General features: G+C 32.2%; 1 protein-coding gene across 2 annotated transcripts in view; it reads left to right on the forward strand.

The window, feature by feature from the left end:
• The window catches only part of LOC114333378 (complexin), a 283657-nt gene that overhangs the window by 186846 nt on the left and 75350 nt on the right, over positions 1 to 21461 (forward strand). For both annotated transcript variants that reach the window (XM_028283351.2, XM_028283280.2), the window contains exon 2: positions 3348 to 3511. In XM_028283351.2, the coding sequence (XP_028139152.1) occupies positions 3348 to 3511 (164 nt within the window). The remainder of the gene's footprint in view (positions 1 to 3347; positions 3512 to 21461) is intronic.

Genomic DNA, 21461 nt, shown 5'->3' on the forward strand with positions numbered 1-21461 from the left:
ACTGCCAAGTTGACAAATAAAAACATAAGTAAAACTATGGTTACCACAATTACGTTACGACTATTGCTGCTAAATGTACTTATTTAAAAACTAATTAATTCAAAATTCATTCAAATTTTTTGCATATAAAGAAGAATTTAGTCGGACATTAAATTGAAGGCACCACGGGTATTATAGAAAATATCGCTTTCGGACAACGTATATACCTCGGGCCATAGGCCCTCGGTATATACACCATTGACCTCAAGCGTTATTATCCTTATTGGTACCTTAATAACTATAATAGGTACACTACAATTTATTTTACACTAACAGATAACAATTTTTAATTAAATAAAAACTGCAAACTAAGTAGGTGAATTTATTTTATAATAATTGTGTTTTGGAAATTATGAGGTGGTCGGAAGATTTTGCGTAACAATGTACATTCTGTGCACATAATATATGCTACATTTTATCTATTTATTTGATTTTGCAGTCGCTTAAACATTAAAAAATACTAAGTTTAATACAAACGTTAAATTAACAAAATGTGTGATTTGGCATTGGTTAGTTTACTTCATTACGTAGAGTATAATAAGAATGAATACTGAGGAACACTGAAATAGATTTTTTAAGTCGAATTAATTATTAATTACAATATAAACTGACCGCAAAATATGTACACAAATTAATGACAAAGTCAATGTTTTCCTTGAGTTGATGCTTTTGAAACTCGCCACCAGGCGTCGCCCACTTTGCTAAATTCCCCTAGCCCTAGAACATAGAAATAGATATCGTGTAGGTTCTCATTCGACAAGTTATTCGATCGTCCGTCCAACAATCCGTAACAAAATGGAAGTGGTTCAAAGACATGGAAACGGCTGTAGAAACCCTATACCTGAACGCAGGTAGTCGACCGTTGTTCACTTGAGAGCCCAATTAATAGAATTCTCTAGGAGGTCATTGACAGGTAACCAACCTAACAATACATTTAAACAAACAGTGAAATATAGGGAGTTTCAATAATTTGGCATATGGGCTTGAATTTGACGTGCCATGAGCCTGTAAGCGTTAAAAATTTAACTGTCTCAGGAGCTGAAGGCTGATTCTAATTTTTGACTATAGCAACTATGACTATAGGCAACTTTGCTATGACTAGAGGCAACCTGATTCTAATTTTTATCCAAAAATCATCTTTAAATCATCCTTTATTTTTAGATGAGTGGATACTTCAACAAACAGACGAGTCATATAAGTATCCAATGCTTCCCGAAAAAGTCACTGTTTGACATTTTGTGAGCTGGTGGTCCATTCATCGGGCTACACTTATTTTAGAACGTTGTTGGCCAGGCTATTACTGTCAACGGCGATGATTAATAACTTTTTTAGCCTGAATGGGATGCTACGGATACCAACGACATGTGGCTTCAACAAGACAGATCATGCTACATTGGACATCCTGCACGAGCGATTAGAGGGTATGGTCATCTCATGTGGAGTTGATGTGAACTGGTAACCTAGGTTGTGCGATGTGATCCCGTTAGACTTTATTTTATAGATGTAGTTTACACTACATCAATAAAGAGAATAATGTGTAATAAATTCATAGATTTTGTTTAGTGTTTTGTATTGATTTATTTCCATTTTTTCGTCTTAATAAATTGTTTGTCATAACAACTATCATCCCTTATTGTTTTTGTTTATACTTTTTTCTTTTTTAATAACATTTTCCGGTTTCATTCTACCCTGTAGGCATCACTCAATTAGTTTGAAAGTTGAACCGCTGTAGCAGTGAGTTTTTTCGCCTGATTTTGATAAATTAGCTCTGGGATCAACATGTTTACAAGTCTATTCCCTTGTTTTGAATCTTGTCCATCCGACACAGAAATAAAAGCAAAAGTCTGACATTCTCTGGTTAAAACGAACACATAATCTCATAAAAGTTTTGCAGAAACGGCAGTAATATTATAAAACTGTCACGGGATAAATATCATTTTAGTTATTTTTTTAAAGGAATTAAGTAAAACGTTTGTATACGTTTTTGCAGTTATTTATATGACAGTGCCGCCAAAAAAATTTATAAAGTGAATAAAGCGCATAAGTCAGGATAATTTTTCTCTACAAACAATTGCTTTGTCATATCACCCTTGTAGTCGATGCCAAGCAGCATTCTCCTGAACATAGTTTGATCAAGTTTCAAGTAGTATTCTCCTTCCAAGGTCACTCACAACCTTCTCAACTCCTCTTTCAGCTGATTTATGTTGCTCGGTCGACTCTCTTGAACCTTATTATTCATAATATTCCAGCGTTCTCCATGGGATTAAAGTCGGGTGAGTTAGCCGGTCATTCCAATACGTTGATATTGTGATCATACAAGAACTTTGTCACTGTGTTGGCCTTATGAGCAGGAGCACCATCATGCATAAACAACTCAAATTCATGAATTTCTTAATATTTTAATATAATATGTTGTTCTATAACATCCATCAATCTATTAATATCTACCTGTTCTCTTAAATCAGGACATTCTTCAATATCTTCAATAAGTAAAAAGGAAATATTTTTACCCTTATTATAAAATACTCACATTGGATCACAGCCTGTGAGCGAATGCGAAAGCTATAAACTTTTCTCTGCTTGAATAGGCTACTTCGAAGCTTTGAGATGAATATATCAAAGAGGGGATACTGTGTTTTACTAATTTTACGAAAAAAAAATGTATTGCTTTTAGCTGACTGTTAAAATAACTAATAGGTCAACATTTTCTGCTACAATAATCTTTTGTGAAGTCGACTTATATTTCATTATAAAACAAAATCAAAAAGCTATTAAAAATAGAAAATAAAATACTGTAGATCTGTGAATACAAATTACAAAATAGTTTTATCAATTGCCCATGCCAAGACCAAAAAAAAAGAAAGAGAAAAAATGTGTCTGTTCTGATATTAAAAAGAATATTTGATTGGATTTTTGGCTATATCTCGCTTTCAAACTAGAAAATCCATAAAAATCATTTTTAAGGAAATTTTATAACCTACATGCTTATAATAGGTACTTGAGAATCTTTTAAGGCCTATTAATTTAAATGACAACATACGAAGGGCTCCAAAACAGTACCAGTCACAAGCTAATGTGAACTTTAAAATACCTTTTTTCAGTTAATTTTATGCTACAATTAAAAAAAAAATGTTGTGGAAGAAATCTTAATTTTTTGTTATGTTGCTAATTTTACGTATTTTAAATAGTTTTTTACTTCTTTTGAAAAAAAATTGTATCAAAAATGTCAAATCTATTTTTGTCACTTTGATAATACTTTTTAATCCTTGTGATTGCTTCTAACATCTAAACCCTATTTTTGTTTCTAGGAGCGGTTGGAGGTGATGGTGATGATGGAGACGATAAGGAGAAGGAGGAAGAGGCCGAAAGGGAGCGCCTGGAAGCAATCCGTGAGGCCGAAGAAAGAAGGAAGGAAAAACACAGAAAGATGGAAGAAGAGAGGGAGAAGATGAGACAAGAAATCAGGGATAAGGTAAGTCAATACAAAACTCTTTAAAAACTATAATCTATTTTTTCACTGTCCCTAAAATGATAGAATAGTTTTTACTATTTTTTTTTTGAAAAACGATAAATGTTGCCAATGTTTTATTAGAGAGTGGTAAAACTGTTTAAGATGAATGATATACAACCATTTGTTTGACAGAAGTGATTGATAAACTTCTGAAAAACAACCGGAATCATCGCATTCTCTTGCATCAGGACAATTCCAGCTCTCACATGGGTTGTTTAGAGTACAAGTATTTATAAGCGAAAAGTATCGATTTGTTCCGCCATCCTCTATACACTTCTGACTTGTACTATGTGATTTTTTTACTTTACCGGGAATCAAAAACAAACTACCCTTATTTCTGAGAGACCTGTTTCGGACTGTCACAAATGCTTGGACTATAGGTATGTGCGATTACACATTTAAATTAGTAAATAGTAAATTGATCTTAAGCGCGTGATACACACGCAAACTTTAAGTACGCGGGTTTAAAGATCGCGGACTTACTCGGCTCGCCGTCGGTGATACACGGCAGACTTAAAGTACGCGGTTTTAAAGATCGCGGCCGCCGTCGGTGGTTTGTGCTATTTAGGAATTTTATCGTATTATATACTTCGTATCGTATCCTATCGTGTTATATATTTTTAATACTAATAAAAAAAGACGAAATCGAAAAGTGTGGGTAACAAACAAAATATCATAGATAAGAGGGTAATATTTTCATCAGGATGATAAAACAGCCTATAAATAATTAGGTTTACTCAAAAACAAATAATCAAAAATAATTTAGTATAGCTGAAAATAGTGTTTACGGTTTTCTCAAAACTTATAAAATGTAACTTGTCTCCTTTCAACTATAATCGATTGAATTATTTCTAGGCAATTTGCTTAATTAGTGAAAATATTAGTTAAATAGTGAAAAAGTGTAACTTTAAAAGCAATAACATGATGGCTCGAGGCTCGCGGCTCGTGGCAGTGATACACGTACGGGTTACGAGTAAGATTTCAAACTTGTTGGATCGACGGCGTACTTACTCGGCGGACTTAAAGTACGCGTACTTGCGGTGATACACGCGCGAAAAAGGTCGTCGAGCCGTAAGTTCGCGTACTTACTCGGGTGTGTATCACCCCTTTTAGAGGCGAATACTTCAAAAAACAATAAAGTTGACTTTTTCGAGAAATATATTTTTCTTTTATTATTTATGCAAAACTTCTGGTTCCCGCCTCGAACATTATATATTAAGCTATCCCAAGATACCTGGCTTAATTAATTCTTGAGTATTTGCGTATATTTCTTCACTATAAAACACCATACAGTGATGAGCGAGCTAATAACCGGCAGAATAACGCAAAAGATGGGAAACATAATACATTGCGAGTGTAAAGAGAGATGAAACTGGTAGAGGTGGAAATTATCGGTATAAACGCGTAAATTAACATTACGTTATATACTTTCCCACCTTTAAACGTCTGTGACGGGAGTATTTAATAAAATTCTCCTGTCACAGTGACAGTTGTCATATTCCTTAGATACGTCTAAAGGTGGGAGACTGTGTAATGTAATCTTAATTTATACGTTTATAACGATAATTTCCACCTCTAATAGATTCATCTCTCTCCACTTCGCAATGTATTATGTTTTCCATCTTTTGCGTTATTCTGCAGGTTATTAGCGTGTTCACCACTGTATACTGTAAAATTCTAAAAGCTTTCATAGGTTTTCAAGCCTCAAGCCATTTAGTCCAGAAAGCCACTGCGCATCCGCTAGGAAAAATATTTTTATTCAGATTTTTTGCACAATCTTACTCAAAAAGGACTCCTTTTAACAAATTTGCATGTTGCCAGGATCAAAAGGTGGTCAAAAATTTTTTAAACGTTTTTTTTTTGTTTTTTCCTAAAATTTTTTTTGCATGGAAAAAGTTTTTTTAGGTTTTTTGGATCATTCCAAACAGAAAAGGTCTTTAGTGACTTCCCTCTAAAAATGATAGTTTTTGACATATAAGCGATTAAAAATTGAAAAATTGCGAAATCGGCCATTTTTAACCCTCAAAAACTATGTGAAAAACTGAAAATTTGAATGTTACCAAGGTAGGCAGATATTCTATACACATCGATTGATGAAATCCCGAAGAGTTTTTTGCAATACAATATTCAAAACTCCTTTGTTTTTTAATTGCTAATCAAGCGTGCGCGACACTATTTTCCACCGACAGTATGGTGCAAATGAATGGAGTAAATTCGTTATTTCGTAAACCGGCGACTTTAAGGAAAAATCCCGAAACAGGTCGATTTTTATTTTTAAGTTATGATATTGTGGCATATATGGTATACTAGTGACGTCATCCATCTGGACGTGATGACGTAATCGATGATTTTTTAAACGAGAATAGGAGTCGTGTGCTAGCTCATTTGAAAGGTTCTTCAATTCTCTATTCAGTTATATAAACATTTATATAATTATTTATACAGGGTGTCCAAAAAATTTTTATAAAATTAAATTATTTGACAAAAAAAGAAGTAGAAGGACACCCTGTATAAATAATTATGTAAATGTTTACATTACTGAATAGAGAATTGAAGAACCTTTCAAATGAGCTACCACACGACCCCTATTCTCATTAAAAAAAAATCATCGATTACGTCATCACGCCCAGACGGATGACGTCACTAGTATACCATATATGCCACAATATCATAACTTAAAAATAAAAATCGACCTGTTTCGGGATTTTTCCCTTAAAGTCGCCGGTTTACGAAATAACGAATTTATTCCTGTCATTTGCACCATACTGTCGGTGGAAAATAGTGTCGCGCACGCTTGATTATCAATTAAAAAACAAAGGAGTTTTGAATATTGTATTGCAAAAAACTATTCGGGATTTCATCAATCGATGTTTTAAGAATATTTACCTACCTTGGGAATATTAAAATTTTCAGTTTTTCACATAGTTTTTGAGGTTTAAAAATGGCCGATTTCGCAATTTTTCAATTTTTAATCGCTTATATGTCAAAAACTATCATTTTTAGAGAAGAGTCACGAAAGACCTTTTCTGTTTGTAATGATCCAAAAAACCTAAAAAAACTTTTTCCCATGCAAAAAAAATAATTTTAGGAGAAAAACAAAAAAACGTTTAAAAAGTTTTTGACCACCTTTTGGTCCTGGCAACATGCAAATTTGTTAAAAGGAGTCCTTTTTGAGTAAGATTGTGCAAAAAATCCGAATTAGAATATTTTTCCTAGCGGATGCGCAGTGGTTTTCTGGACTAATTGTCAAAATGTTTTTTCTAAAGGTAAAAAAGGTAAAAGGGTTTTTCTTTAGAAATATAAAATTAATTATATGTAAACATAACAAGCTTTGGCACAAAGCGTTTTAGAAGAACATATTTTAAAATATTTACTACACAATGTTACATATTTCATATGCTACTACTGTTTCAAACAGTGAAGTCCCATCAGCTACACCATTCGTATTAAACAAATTACCTAGAAACTCGTTAGGATGTACGTTATTTTGGCCTTTATTTCCCTTACTACATTGTTTTACCTTCCTTTTAATGGTAATAATGTGCAGCCTTTCTTATTCACGGTTCTTTTACATGCCACAGTATGTCTAGGATTATTTGTTACTCACGATTAAAATGGTGAAAAGAGTAAAAGTGGTTAAAGATAAATAAATAAAATACGACATACACATTCACTACATATTTATTTCCTTCCTTCTGCGATTGGTGAGGAGATATGTTTAAGACATTGAGAGACCTAGGATTACCACTGTCTTTCCTTATTTCATTGTACTTGTATTTGAGTACTAAGGAAGCAAAATTCTGTTGCATTTTTTCTGGTGATGAATGCAAATTGTAGATTCTCCTATGTGCGCTATATTTATCGATCTGTTTGTTGTAATACTACTTATTTACTAAGAAATGAAAAAAAATTATTATTAGAATGTCCTTAAATTTTTTTTGTGAACCACATGTTAAGGATTCACGTAATTTGACGATTTCGCATATATGTAAATCAACCCTTAATTGTACACAAGCCACCCTACATATGAAATCATCACAAAGCAGGATTATCCCATTAAACAGTAAAATTTAAAATACAATATACGTTCCTCGCATAAACAAAGCCGTATTGATTCGAAACCATTTTTAGTAAATTCGTATTACTGGTCATATTGAACGTTTTTGAAGCTCTGCCAAAGTTAAATTGGCAAACGTGTTTGGAGTAACGTACCTCTTATTTCGTCGATATTTTGAAGCTGAAATGTTTTCCTCTAGCAAACAATTCGATTAGGGCTAAATTACGACCCTCTGTTGATATTTCCAATATTACGAAATAACGTTGCTGCTATATTATGTTTACGAATTTCGAGTACACATCAAATCTAATCGTGAAATTTTTATGAAGTTTGCTTCAAATATGCTTAACTAATAATCATAAATCGTTTACTAACAACCATCAAAAATTGCTCGACAAAAGTCAGGAATATGTATTAGTAAAGTGTGTGATAACCTCGAAAATTGGTTTTGTTGGGACATTTATTTTGATCTAAACAATAGGCTATTGATTATGTTCAAAATAAGAGAGCTAAAAGGAACTACAACGTTAACGGGATTTTATTGTCTCATATGGTCAACGGACATCTATATTTGAAAAAACCGCGGAGTGCTACCATTTAAATGGGTGCCTTTTTGAGAAAGGGGTGAATTAGTCCCTAGGCACAGTGTGAATTAGGGTGAGTTCCATTCACTTTTGGTACAAACACTTCCAAAGGAAAATTGTTCCAGGATAAATTTACTATCGAAATATTATATTTTAAAGTCAAAAATATTTTTTTTTACAAAGATACATTAAAAAGAAAAGCAAGAAAAAAACACAAAAGAAAGTAATTTTGTTTTTAGCCCCATAATTTCTTTCCACAGGGATATAGGTATAGGCATTGCTTCAGCGAAAAATAACTTTCATCCTTCCTTTTTCAAATGACGTTTGGTAGAAGACTCTAGGATTTATAGTTTCCAAAATAGAATTTTTCAAAATTTGCCGCTCACAGAATTTTTAAGCAATTTTCCCCATTATTTCGCAAACATTGTTCTGTAACGCATTTACTATTTTTCTACGCATTTCTAGGTATATGTAATGGTACATTTAGTAAAAAGAGAAGTCAATTGCCTTTAAAATGGTCTACTGTGTAAGGTCGTACGACTATTTTTGAACAAGTTATGCTTTTTCAAGATTTTATACTTTTAATGATTTTTGATATTTTTTATGATTATTTTTTTAATTTTCTCATTATGACTTTTTTTCTTGTACATTTAAGTATATACATTCTAGAATAAAAAAAGCTTATTTTCTTTACTTTGAAATGTTGTATTGCAATCACCTCTAGGACTATTTTTAAACAAGATATCCGTGGGATATCCAAGGGGATCCGTAATTTGAGAAAAAATTTAAATTTTTTTATTTTTTCAATTAGAAGAATATAATTGCATATTGTAACATAATTTTTAATTCCAAATAACTTTTCTCGATAACACTTTTCGATATTGTGGAATATAAAGGTACTTTACTCTTGAGCGAAATTCATATTTTTTAACATACCTCGTACACTATTGATAAAATTTTATATCTGATGATTACATCTTAGGATTTAGACTATGCAGAGCATTTTATAAAGAATAATTTTTTTCTTCTAACTTAGTGGGACCTATTACATGTGTATATGTCAAACTGAAAAAGCATATCTTGTTTAAAAATAGACCCAGAATTTTTTACAATACACCATTTTAAAGTAAAGAAAATAAGCTTTTCTTTTTATTGCACAATGTGTATACCTAAATATACAATAATATAGTTATAATGAGAAATTTAAAAATAATCGTAAAATATATCAAAAATCATTAAAAGTATAAAATTTTGAAAAACCATATCTTACTTAAAAATAGTCATACAGTCTTCTACGATAGACCATTTTAAAGGTAATTGACATTTCTTCCTACTAAATGTAACATTGCATATACCTAAAGCTGCGTAAAAAAAAGTTACAGAACAATGTTTGCGAAGTAACAAGGAAAATCGCCCAAAATTGTTGTGAGTGGCGAAATTTGAAAAATCATATTTTGGAAACTGTAAATCATACAGACTTACACCAAACGCCATTTTAAAGAGGAAGGATGGAAGTTTTTTTTCTATGAAGCAATGCCTATAACTATATCCCCGTGGAAAAAAGTTATAGGGCAAGAAACAAAAATGCTACCTTTCGTGTTTTTTTCTTGCTTTTCTTTTGAATATATTTTTGTAAAAAAAAATATTCTTGACTTTAAAATGTGATATTTCGATAGTAAATTTAACCTGAAACAATTTTTCTGTAGACGTGTTTGTACCAAAGGTGAATAGAACTCACTCTAATTCGCCCTGTGCCTAGGGACTAATTCACCCTTTTCTCAAAAACGCACCCCTTTAAATGGTAGCACTCCGCGGTTTTTTCATATATAGAGTTCCATTGACTCTATGAAACAATAAAACCCCGTTAACGTTGTAGTTCCTTTCTAAAATAGATAATCAATAGCCTACAACCAAAAAAGAACAATTACTTCGTTATTTAAATATACGTTCTACATATACGGCTTTCGTAAAAATCAGACTAGACCAGGGCGGATCTGTTTTGAGATGGATGTGAGAGGTGGCATTCGGATTTTTGCAGATAAAGTTAGGTAACAACTTCAATAATTATAGTTCACTTATGCTCCTTCTTAAATATCCCCGGAACAATAATAAAAAAATTTAAATATTTAAAAAATTCGAAGAATATCGATTTTTTTCTACTTTCATTGCCTATAACTTTAAAACGATTCACTTTGGAACAAAGTCGTACGGAAAGAAAATAATTGAATTTTGTATAATATACAACTGGTTTAAAATGTCCTTAAATGTTACCCTTTCTGCAAAATAGCAATAAATAGAAAATAAGGGGACAAAAAAGACTGTTTTTATTCAATATTTTTCAACCACGTCGGTTGCACTTACAAACTTCATAATTCGCTTAGATTCTTACAACATACTTAAACCGTCCACCAAATTTTATTAAAATCGACTTAATAGATTTTGCATAATAATTTTGCAATCTAAAATTTTTTAAAAAAGTTAAAATTAAAAAAAAAATTTCTTAACAATAAGTAGACCATTTAGAAGTTTGCTAATTTTTTTACATATTATAAAGGGGTTCTCTACCTATATAATACCCTTTACCGAATTAAAATCTGATTTAAACGGCCTCAGCACTGTTTTAAAGTTATAAACAATGTTTTGGCTTATAAACAAATACAGTGAGGACGTTTGAGTTGGAATAAATTCATTTTCTTGAGAATGGGCGAGTTCTTGAGAACGGGCGATAAATCCCGAAACAAATCGATTTTTATTTTTAAATTATAATTTTTTGGCATAAATATCATACTAGTGACGTCATCCATCTTTGTATGATGACGTAATCTAAATATTGGAATTAATTTAATTCAAATTTTTTTTATTCAAACCCTCTGTAAATAATTATGTTAATGTTTATATTAGTGAATACAAAATTGAATAGCCTTTCGATTGAGCTATCACACGGCACCTATTCTCATTTAAAAATCCACGATTACATCATCACGCCCAGATTGATGACGTCACTAGTATGATATATATACCAAAAAATTAGAATTTAAAAATAAAAATCGACCTGTTTCGGGATTTATCTCCAGAGGCGCCTATTCTCGAGAAAATAAATTTATGCCAACTCAAACGTCCTCACTGTATTTTTTTATTAGCCAAAAAATTATTTATAACTTTAAAACAGTGCTGAGGCCGCTAAATAATCCGATTTTAACTCTGCAAAGTGTATTAGATAGTTAGAGAACCTCTTTATATGTAAAAAAGTTAGCAAACTTCTAAATCATCTACTTTTTCTTCAAAAAGTTTTTAAAAAATTTAAACTTTTAAACACAGAATGGATAACCCGAGACACATTACAACTAATAGAAGAAAGAAAGAAAGTCAAAGAAGAAAGGTTACAAAAGGGAGTAACCGAAGAAGGAAAACCGCTAGAAAGAAACTACAAAGAAAAAAATTTATCAATTTAAAAGCAAGCCAGAATAGATAAAAGGAAACTGAAATATGCTGAAAATGTCCAAAAAAGAGGTGCGCAACAATACTGATACCCAATAACCATCATAATTAAATGAAACCTGACAGGAAAAACACTAAATACCAGTAAACAAATTAATCAAAGTCCGGATAATAACTGGAGAAGAACTGCAATAAGATATGATAAAGGAATTTGTCTGAGATGGAGAGATGACAAATTGAGAGCGAGAAATAGAAAGGAATAGAAATGACTTGTAGAGGAATTTTCGAAAGAATAAAACAGAAGAGGATGCGCTGATCTACCATCAGTCATCTTTTAGTTTTGGCAAAGAAATTCAAGAGCGCTCAATACTTCATAGTGTGTGTGTGAGAGAGAGAGAGAGAGAGAGAGAGAGAGAGAGAGAGAGAGAGAGAGAGAGAGAGAGAGAGAGAGAGAGAGAGAGAGAGTGAGAAAGAGAGAGAGAGTGAGAAAGAGAAAGAGAGAGAGTGAGAAAGAGAGAGAGAGAGTGAGAAAGAGAGAGAGAGAGAGAGAGTTAAGATCGTTAATAATGATTTTTTTAATTTTTGGAAACGATTTCAAGCTTGGAAATCTAAACGTCAAAACAAATGAAGGGTCAGAGGGAAAAACGATGAATCGAGGGGTTCGAGCGAAAACCCGATAAATACCAAAATTATGAAATCCAGTATTTTTATTTCTGCTGTAGTAAAAACACGTCTCCTACCACTGGTAAATGTTATTATTTGATATTAACATTTTTAAGCACAATAACTAATAAAAACCAAACATGGTAAAGCCCGTTAACTCATATTTTCAAATAACACCAACCCGATATATACGCTGTGAGCTCGTAGGTAGAGGGGATAATTACAAATTCGCGAGCGCCAGTAGTGACAAGTTTGTAAATCTTTACTGGAAATTTGCTTTTTGACGTTCTGCATTAAGAGTTGCATATTATAGCTTTTAAATGTCACACGAAAGTTGTTGTATTAAAGAGTGTCGAAATACTGGTTACAATAGTAACTGTGTATTCTACAACTTTCCTGTCACTAAGCATAAGGTGATTCAACGACAAAAATGGATTGATGCAATTAGAAAAAAGTAAGTAAACACAATTTTAATTTTAAAACGGTAAAAAAATTTGAGCTAAAGGATCAGTTAGCACACTCTCGAATTTTGACGGTTTCAATTTTACAATCCAATCCTGAAACTAAATTTGAATGCGTGAAGATAACGACCAATCACAGCAAACGTAGGATGCCGTTAACTGTCATTCATAAGTTAATATTTAAGAAGTATTATACTATAATTATTATATTAAATTATTATACTTTTTTGCAGAATAAATTTTTTCTAATATTAGTTGTCAACATAAACGTCAAAACGATAAGCAAAATCTTAAAAATAATCATAATAAATAATAAATTCTGTACTTACTGCTATTAATTATCTATTACAATCCAATTACTTCTTTACGTTGTAAATATTACATGATAAGAATTAAATAATAAGTTTGAAACAACTATTATTTGCTTTTCTACTGTCCTCTTTAAAATTCCGACTGAAATAGGAACACTAGTCAACCGTTAGATGGCGATAGCAGCCATAGCAGCGAAACTCACAGAGTATAGGCAACACTTTTTTCTTTCTAGAAAATTTCCAGTAAAAGTTATACTAGTAATCCTGTAGGTAGGTGGCGATACCAGCGAAGCTCGGAGCGGATAACTTTACTGATAAAAATACTTTGTTGTAAAGATACATATTTATAATATGAGAATCCGGTAGAATCATTTATCTTCTTTTTCCTGTGTAAAGTTACTAATTTTATTAGAAACATTTCTAAGTTAAAAACTAATAATTAATTTTATCGGAGATGAAGATTACAAAATTGTTCATTTTGACAAAATATATTCATGCGAAAATCCGATAAAGAATTTTAGACTATGATAGTTTATTAAATTTCAGCACACTTTTTTCCTGCGAAAACCCAGTAAAATATGGCGTAAATTGACAATTGAATATTACGAAAACAAAAAAGCGGTTAGAATGGGGCTATATTTATAATGAAAAACAAACTCGGAGCTTCCAAGGTACCACAGCAAATCAATTGTAATAAATTTAAATTTAAGTGTACTGAAAAGTTGTCTGAAGACTTTTGAAACTCTGTAGAAATTACTGGAGTATAGTAGTAGTACTTTAGTCTAGAAATTTTTTTATTTTGTACAATATAACTGTTAAACTAATTAGGACTAGACTTGTCCCTAAAACTTCCCAAAGAAAGGAACGAACATTTAGTAAAAAATGTTTCTTTCCACTAGCTTAATATCATGAATGAATTCCAGTGCGTCAAAAGTTTTTTTAAAAAACGCTGTGTATATTCTCAAATGATATATATGCTGTAGCTAACAGTGATTCTACTGTATGATATTCTAAAGAGGACAATAGCGGAAAACGGTAACCATTTAATAAAAATATCAGAAGATATTGGTTTGAATTTAAAAAAAAACTCCTACTCTACGCCCTAAAATGCTAAAACAAATTCCATCCCAAAAAGCAACCATAGACTTATCAACTCCGGGCAATTTACCAAAGTTGTATAAAAGTACCTTTCCAATAAGTGAAGCAAAAAAACCGATTTGATAAAGATGTGCCAAGAAAATATTTTTCCACCTACCTCTACCGAAAGTATACTTTTCCGGACCTGATTGTAGGGAGCAAAGTTGTACTTTTCCTCCCTAGGGAGGAAAATATTTTTCCTCCCTAGGGAGGAAAAGTAAAAGTGACGTCATGGTATTTCATTCATGAAATATAACTTATTGACGCCCTGTACAATATCTACTTTCTATTACGTAAGTATCTATAGATTTTAACGTTTATTTAAAAACACTCTGTATTTTGCAGAATGGTAAAAAACAGTAAATTGTTATTCTGATTAACAATGTTTACATTAATAATTTGACTTATATTTGACAGTTGACAGTTATAATGTACCTACTTGTTGGTTTTAGTTCTAATAAATTTTGTTGGTTAGTTACATAAATATATTAAGTAAAAATAAAAAATGACTTGTTATTTGAGGAAGGTGGAAAAACCATATGTATAACATGGGAGTAAAGTGCCTTTTCCCCCCTTGAATGATTACTGCCCTCCGCTACGCGTCGGGCAGTAAACTTCATTCTCGGGAGGAAAAGTAGCACTTTCCTCCCTTGTTATACAAATAGCTATTCCAGAAGAGGTGCATGCTTGAATAACAAATTTAAAAACCGATAATTATATCGTAGATCGAAAAAAAAAAAAAAACTGGAGTATTAAATCAAGGATCGGATTTAATGCCCGATATAACAAAATCAGAAATCAAAGAGGCTCTGAAGAAAATGAAAAATAATCGAACCCCAGGTGAAGATGGAATAGTATCAGAAGCACTAAAAATTGGAGGAAATATACTACTTGAAAAAATTAAACAACTTTTCAATATCTGCCTTCACAACGCCAATATTCCAACAGACTGGAACAACGCTACTATGATTCTATTACACAAAGCAGGAGACAAAGCCAATTTAGAGAATTACAGACCGATTAGCCTCCTCAGCCATTTATATAAGTTATTTACGCGAATAATAGTTAAGAGAATGGAAAGAAAGTTAGAGACTTATCAACCAAGAGAACAGGCAGGATTCCGAAAAGATTACGGAACAAATGACCATCTACAAAGTATAAAAACCCTGATAGAGAAAGTAGTGGAATACAATAAACCCCTAGTTCTAGTTTTTATCGATTTTCATAAAGCCTTTGATACAGTTGAACTTAGCAAAATATTACAGGCGCTTAAAGAATGCAGGCTAGATTATAGGTATACAAAATTATTACACAAAATATACTTACAGGCAACAACCACTGTCAAATTACATACCAACAGTAATCGCATAAAAATAGAACGGGGGGTTAGACAAGGAGACCCAATGTCACCTAAACTTTTTAATACGGTCTTAGAACATGCTTTCAAGAGTTTGGATTGGATGACAAAGGGAATAAAAATAGATGGAGAATACCTAAACAACTTACGTTTCGCCGATGATATAGTCATAGTAGCTGAGGATCTAGGTATGGCAAGAGAGATGGTACAAGAACTCGTTGTAGCTACAGAAAATGTTGGTTTAAATATAAACATCTCAAAAACAAAAATAATGACAAATTTGGTACCCAACCAGAACATCAGTATTGGTGGGAAGGAAATAGAACTCGTAGATAGATATAAATACCTGGGACATGAAATTACGATTGGCAGGGATAACCAGACTCATGAGCTGAAGAGAAGAATCGGTCTTGGGTGGGCAGCATTTGGAAAACTGAGAGAAACTTTTAAAAGTGAGTTACCCACATGTCTAAAGAGAAAGGTATTCGATCAGTGCGTCCTCCCAGTCTTGACGTACGGATCAGAAACACTTACCTTAACTAAAGCCTCGGCTACCAAACTAAGAGTCACGCAGAGAAGAATGGAGCGGTCAATGTTAGGAATAACTCTGCGAGACAAAATCAGAAACGAAGAAATCAGGAGAAGAACAAAGGTGACTGACGTCATCGAGAGGATAGCCAGGTTGAAGTGGAGATGGGCAGGACACGTAGCCAGAATGACAGATGGGCGATGGACGAAGAGGTTATTGGAATGGAGGCCAAGAGAAGACAAGAGAAGCGTCGGTCGACCGCCTACAAGATGGACTGACGACTTAAGAAAGGTAAATAAAAACTGGATGAGGGCGGCGCAGGATAGATGGGGTTGGAAACGAGGGGAGGAGGCCTATGTTCAGCAGTGGACTTTTGATGCTGGATGATAAGATCGAATTCCAGACGTAATGATGTGAGAAGAATCGTAAGAAGACACATTTTACCTTTTAATTTTCTAAAAAGAATGCAGATTAATTTATTTTTGTTGGAATAATATACAATTAACTTTTATTTTATAATTAAAAAAATTCAAAATAAAAACCAATAAAGTCAAATGGTATACTCATTCAACGAGGTAAACCCCGATAAATATCACGTTTTATTATTTTTTTTTTGTAAAGACATTTTTATAAATTAAACTTAAAATAAATTATTCCAACTAAATATTAAATTGTATACCATTTGGCTATAACAAATATTTGATAAAACTTCCTATGACTATTTTAAATCTTCTTCAAACTTCCTAAAATCTTTAATCGCGATTACCTCTAAACAATGGTTTTGTTAGTTATCGGGTTTTCGCTCGAACCCTTCGGAATGTCAATGTTTGGTCATTTTGCGATTTTTGTGCAATATGTTAGCTTAGAAAGAGTACTACCAACCTGTGAAAGGCCAAGGGGAAATAAAGATGATAATCGTCTTAAAATCACGGCACAAGATTGGACGCAAGGGGAAAAACAATAAATATGTAACTTCTGTTTCTCATTTTATCGAAAATGCTTGCAGATAGACATTCATCATTCTTCCCCCTGACCCTTCAAATGTAAAGTGTAATTCCCATTACGATCAAATTGTGGTTTAATCCCATATAAAATAATAATATAACAATAAAACACTAAAAACGTTTGTTTTCTATACTTCCACAAAATTTATTGTAAGTATGTGACTACAGCTGTTTCGGCAGAGTGCCTTTCTCAAGTGATTTAGTTTACAATGTGTTTACCTTTTTAAGGTCTTTAACTGAAGAGGTTGAGGAGTGGGGAGCTGTCTGTCTCGAGTTGGTCATTCAGAATTATATCTGTATTTTTTAATTTATTAATTTCCATAGATTCTAATAACGATAGTTTAAGGCCTTTATTTTGAATATGCAGAATTTGAAACTCTTCATTAAAAGAATGATTATGATCTGGAAGGTGAAGTGCGTATGTAGAAATGTCTGTTTTTCTATTGTTGAAAGCCATTTTGTGTTCTGCTATCCGTTTGTCAAAGGTTCTGCCAGTTTGACCGATGTAGTTTTCGGACAGTCACCACAAGTTAGTTTGTAGACACCACTCTGTAGTTGTTTTCTCTTTCGGCTCTTATTGTTCTTAATATATTTGCTTATGTTGTTATTAGTTCTGAAAGCTGGTGTTATTCCTTTCTTTTTTATGTATCTGGCTATTTTTGTTGTTATCTTGCCAGTATGTGTGATGGAGGAGAAGGTACTGGGTTCTTTCTGTGGTGGTGGATAGACTAATTTCAGGGCTTTCTTATGGAGTTTTTGGTTTAAAATTGTATTAATCGTTTATTTGTTATAGCCATTGTTTATTGCTATACCCTATTCCACGAACATACGCCTGTTTTGGATTACTTCGACAACGAATATTTTACTGTACAAAATAAGAAGAACGAAAGTAAATTGCAAATTAAACTGTTGTTTATTGGAATAATTATTAGCGCCATTTACTTTCGTACTTCTTATGTTGCACAGTAAAATATTCGTTGTCGAAGTAATCCAAAACAGGCGTATGTTCGTGGAATGGCCCATATTTGTTTAATGATGTTCAGTTCTATTTCGAAGTTATTTTTTGACATGGGAATTTCTGTCAGTCTATGTATCATGCTATGGTAGGCTGCTAATTTGTGCTGTGTAGGATGGGATGATGAGTTGTGTATAGTTGTCTCAGTATGAGTAGGCTTATGATATATGGATGTGTAGGTTGTGTAGTCTGGTACACAAATAACAGTAAACAATGGTTATAACGAACAAACGATTAATAAAATTTTAAACCAAAACTCCGTAAGAAAGCCCTGAAATTAGTCTATCCCCCACCACAGAAAGAACCCAGTACCTTCTGCTCTATCACATATACTGGCAAGATAACAACAAAAATAGCCAGATACATAAAAAAGAAAGGCATCACACCAGCTTTCTGAACTAATAACAACTTAAGCAAATATATTAAGAACAATAAGAGTCGAAAGAGAAAACAACTACAGAGTTGTGTTTACAAACTAACTTGTGGTGACTGTCCGAAAACTTACATCGGTCAAACTGGCAGAACCTTTGACAAACAGATAGCAGAGCACAAAAAGGCTTTCAACGATAGAAAAACAGACACTTCTACATACGCACTTCACCTTCTAGATGATAATCATTCTTTTATTGAAGAATTTCAAATTCTGCATATTCAAAATAAAGGTTTTAAGCTATCTTTATTAAAATCTATGGGAATTAATAAATTGAAAAATACAGATATAATTCTGAATGACTAACTCGAGACAAACAGCTCCCCACTCCTCGACCTCTTCAGTTAATGACCTTAAAAAGGCAAACACATTGTAAACTAAATCACTTGAGAAAGGCACTCTGCCGAAACAGCTGTAGTCACATAGTTATAATAAATTTTGTGGAGGTATAGAAAATAAACGTTTTCAGTGTTTTATTGTTAGATAAAATGAACTTCTATCAAGTAACGGTCGATCCATCAATTATTTAAAATAATAATATTTAACTTGAACACGTTACAAGAAAATAGTTTCAGAAATTCTCAATGTTTCGTGTAGATTGGACCGAGAACTTTTCAACTCGCCCAGGTATATGTACGTTAATTTTAATCGCTATATCAAAACCAAAGCAGGTTTATTAAAGCAGCAGAGTAGCGGCGTATCTCTGTTAAGATTAGTAAGATCTATATTAAAATGGAGCTAAGGATAAATCACGGCGGATTCTTAAAATCCCCTCGCAATAAAATATAGCCCGGAATATGGGGGATCCGGAAACGGTTGAACGAAATCACGTTTTCGACTGGCCGAAGCGTGCGTATATATTTCATCAGCCACGTCGGCCGCGTATTTTACCGTTTTACCAAAACAGCGCTGTTGCCACACCTACAGGAATTTCCGGAGATTTACGATAACGTATAGTCATTATTCGGAAAATTAGTTAAAAGTGGTATAATTTCATGAAGAGAAGTATCCATATTTTGCAAAAGTGGTCTCGAGGTATCAAACTACAAAAAACTCGAAGAAGTACCACAAAGTTTTTTATTAAAAAGGTTAAAATAGAACGCGTTTCGGCTCAGCACGAGCCATCATCAGCTTAAATACAGGAACAAAAACATCAATGACTGACCAGAACAGGAAGGGGAAAGAATCAACTATACCCCAGGCTGTGAGTGAAAAATAGGTCGATTTCAGGATATAATTCAGGAATTTTTGAAACCTATCAGGTATTGTAAAGGACGATGCCAGGAACAACTTCTACTAAAACGTAACCAAAAATATTGTGCGCTTTTTTTATTGCGATTTTCATTTGTTAAATTTGCAATTTTAATGATTTTTAATTTTGCAGCTTAGGATATTGATTTTAAAGAAAAACTATTTAATATAAAGTTATACTACATTAAAAACCTACAATTTGAGGTAGGGTAAGTTTAATTTGGTTATTGCAAAACAGCCTGGGAAAGTCCAAAATGGCCGTTTTTTACAATTGCATTATTTATTGTACAAATATTTTTTTATTTTTTAAAGCTTTAAAATGAAGATCTTTCAATTCCAAACATAAAAAAAATTGTAAAGCCAGATTAACGAATTTGTTAATATTTGTTATATTGTTAATAGATATTATAAATTGTTTATCCCAAGAGGTCAAATGTCGAAGGCTATAACTTTTTGAAAAAAAATCGTAGAAAGTTGATGAAACATCCAATCTCTTTCTAAAGAGTTATATTTTCATATTCTGATGTAAATAAATGCGTAAAACATTTTAAATCTCTAACTTTTGGGTTTGAAAATAAGGGGGCAAATTTCGTTATAAACGTTTAGAGCTGAAGCGGCCCTGTACATCCTATGAGTTTTTAACTTACAGATTATTGTTGCTGAAGATGAAACAAAGATTTATAAAAAAATAAAAAATTTCTACGACCAACTGAAGCCGAGCTAATTTTTGGGATTGAAAATAAGGGGGCAAATTTCGTTATAATCATTTAGAGCTGAAGCGGTCCTCTACATCCTATGAGTTTCTAACTTACAGATTATTGTTGCTGAAGACAAAACGAAGATTTATAAAAAAATAAAAATTTTCTACAACTAACTGCAGCCGAGATAATTGTTTTTTTTTTCTTAAATCGTAGTGCCTTTATTTATAACAATTAAGAAATTATTTTACAGTTATTGACTAAAGAAAGACTTATGTCATCTTAAAATAGAAATAATTATGAAATTTAATTACATTTAATTATTAAAAATTATTTTTAAAATCGGTGCTTTTGCGAGCGGCCGAATTTTGCAAATCGCCCGGCTCGCTTCAAATCCGCGCGGTCGGAAAATTTTTACGTAACTTGTATTAAATTTTGACAGAAAAACATTTAATAATATTACCATTATAATATACAGTCTATTTACCACTGTATTTGTTTTTCTTGATTAACTTTTATATCTGAAATTTCATTTCTGAAGAAATATTATTACATAAATGATACATATATATGAAATATATAACTATATTTTAAATTTTTTCATTGTTGTATAAATATAATAATAATAATGTTACTTCTTACTATAATATACAATATAAAACTTTTTCTTCTTGTAGTGACTATTCTTTTTGGATTTCACATATAAAAGTTTATCAAGAAAAACAAATACAGTGGTAAATAGACTGTATATTATAATGGTAATATTATTAAATTGTTTTCTGTCAAAATTTAATACAAGTTACGTAAAAATTTTCCGAGCGCGCGGATTTGAAGCGAGCCGGGCGATTTGCAAAATTCGGCCGCTTGCAAAAGCGCCGATTTAAAAAATAATTTTTAATAATTAAATGTAATTATATTTTATAATGATTTTGATTTTAAGATAATGTAAGTATTTCTTTAGTCAATGACTAAAATA

This window comes from Diabrotica virgifera, chromosome 5 (genome assembly GCF_917563875.1).
Source record: "Diabrotica virgifera virgifera chromosome 5, PGI_DIABVI_V3a".
Lineage (NCBI taxonomy): Eukaryota > Metazoa > Arthropoda > Insecta > Coleoptera > Chrysomelidae > Diabrotica > Diabrotica virgifera.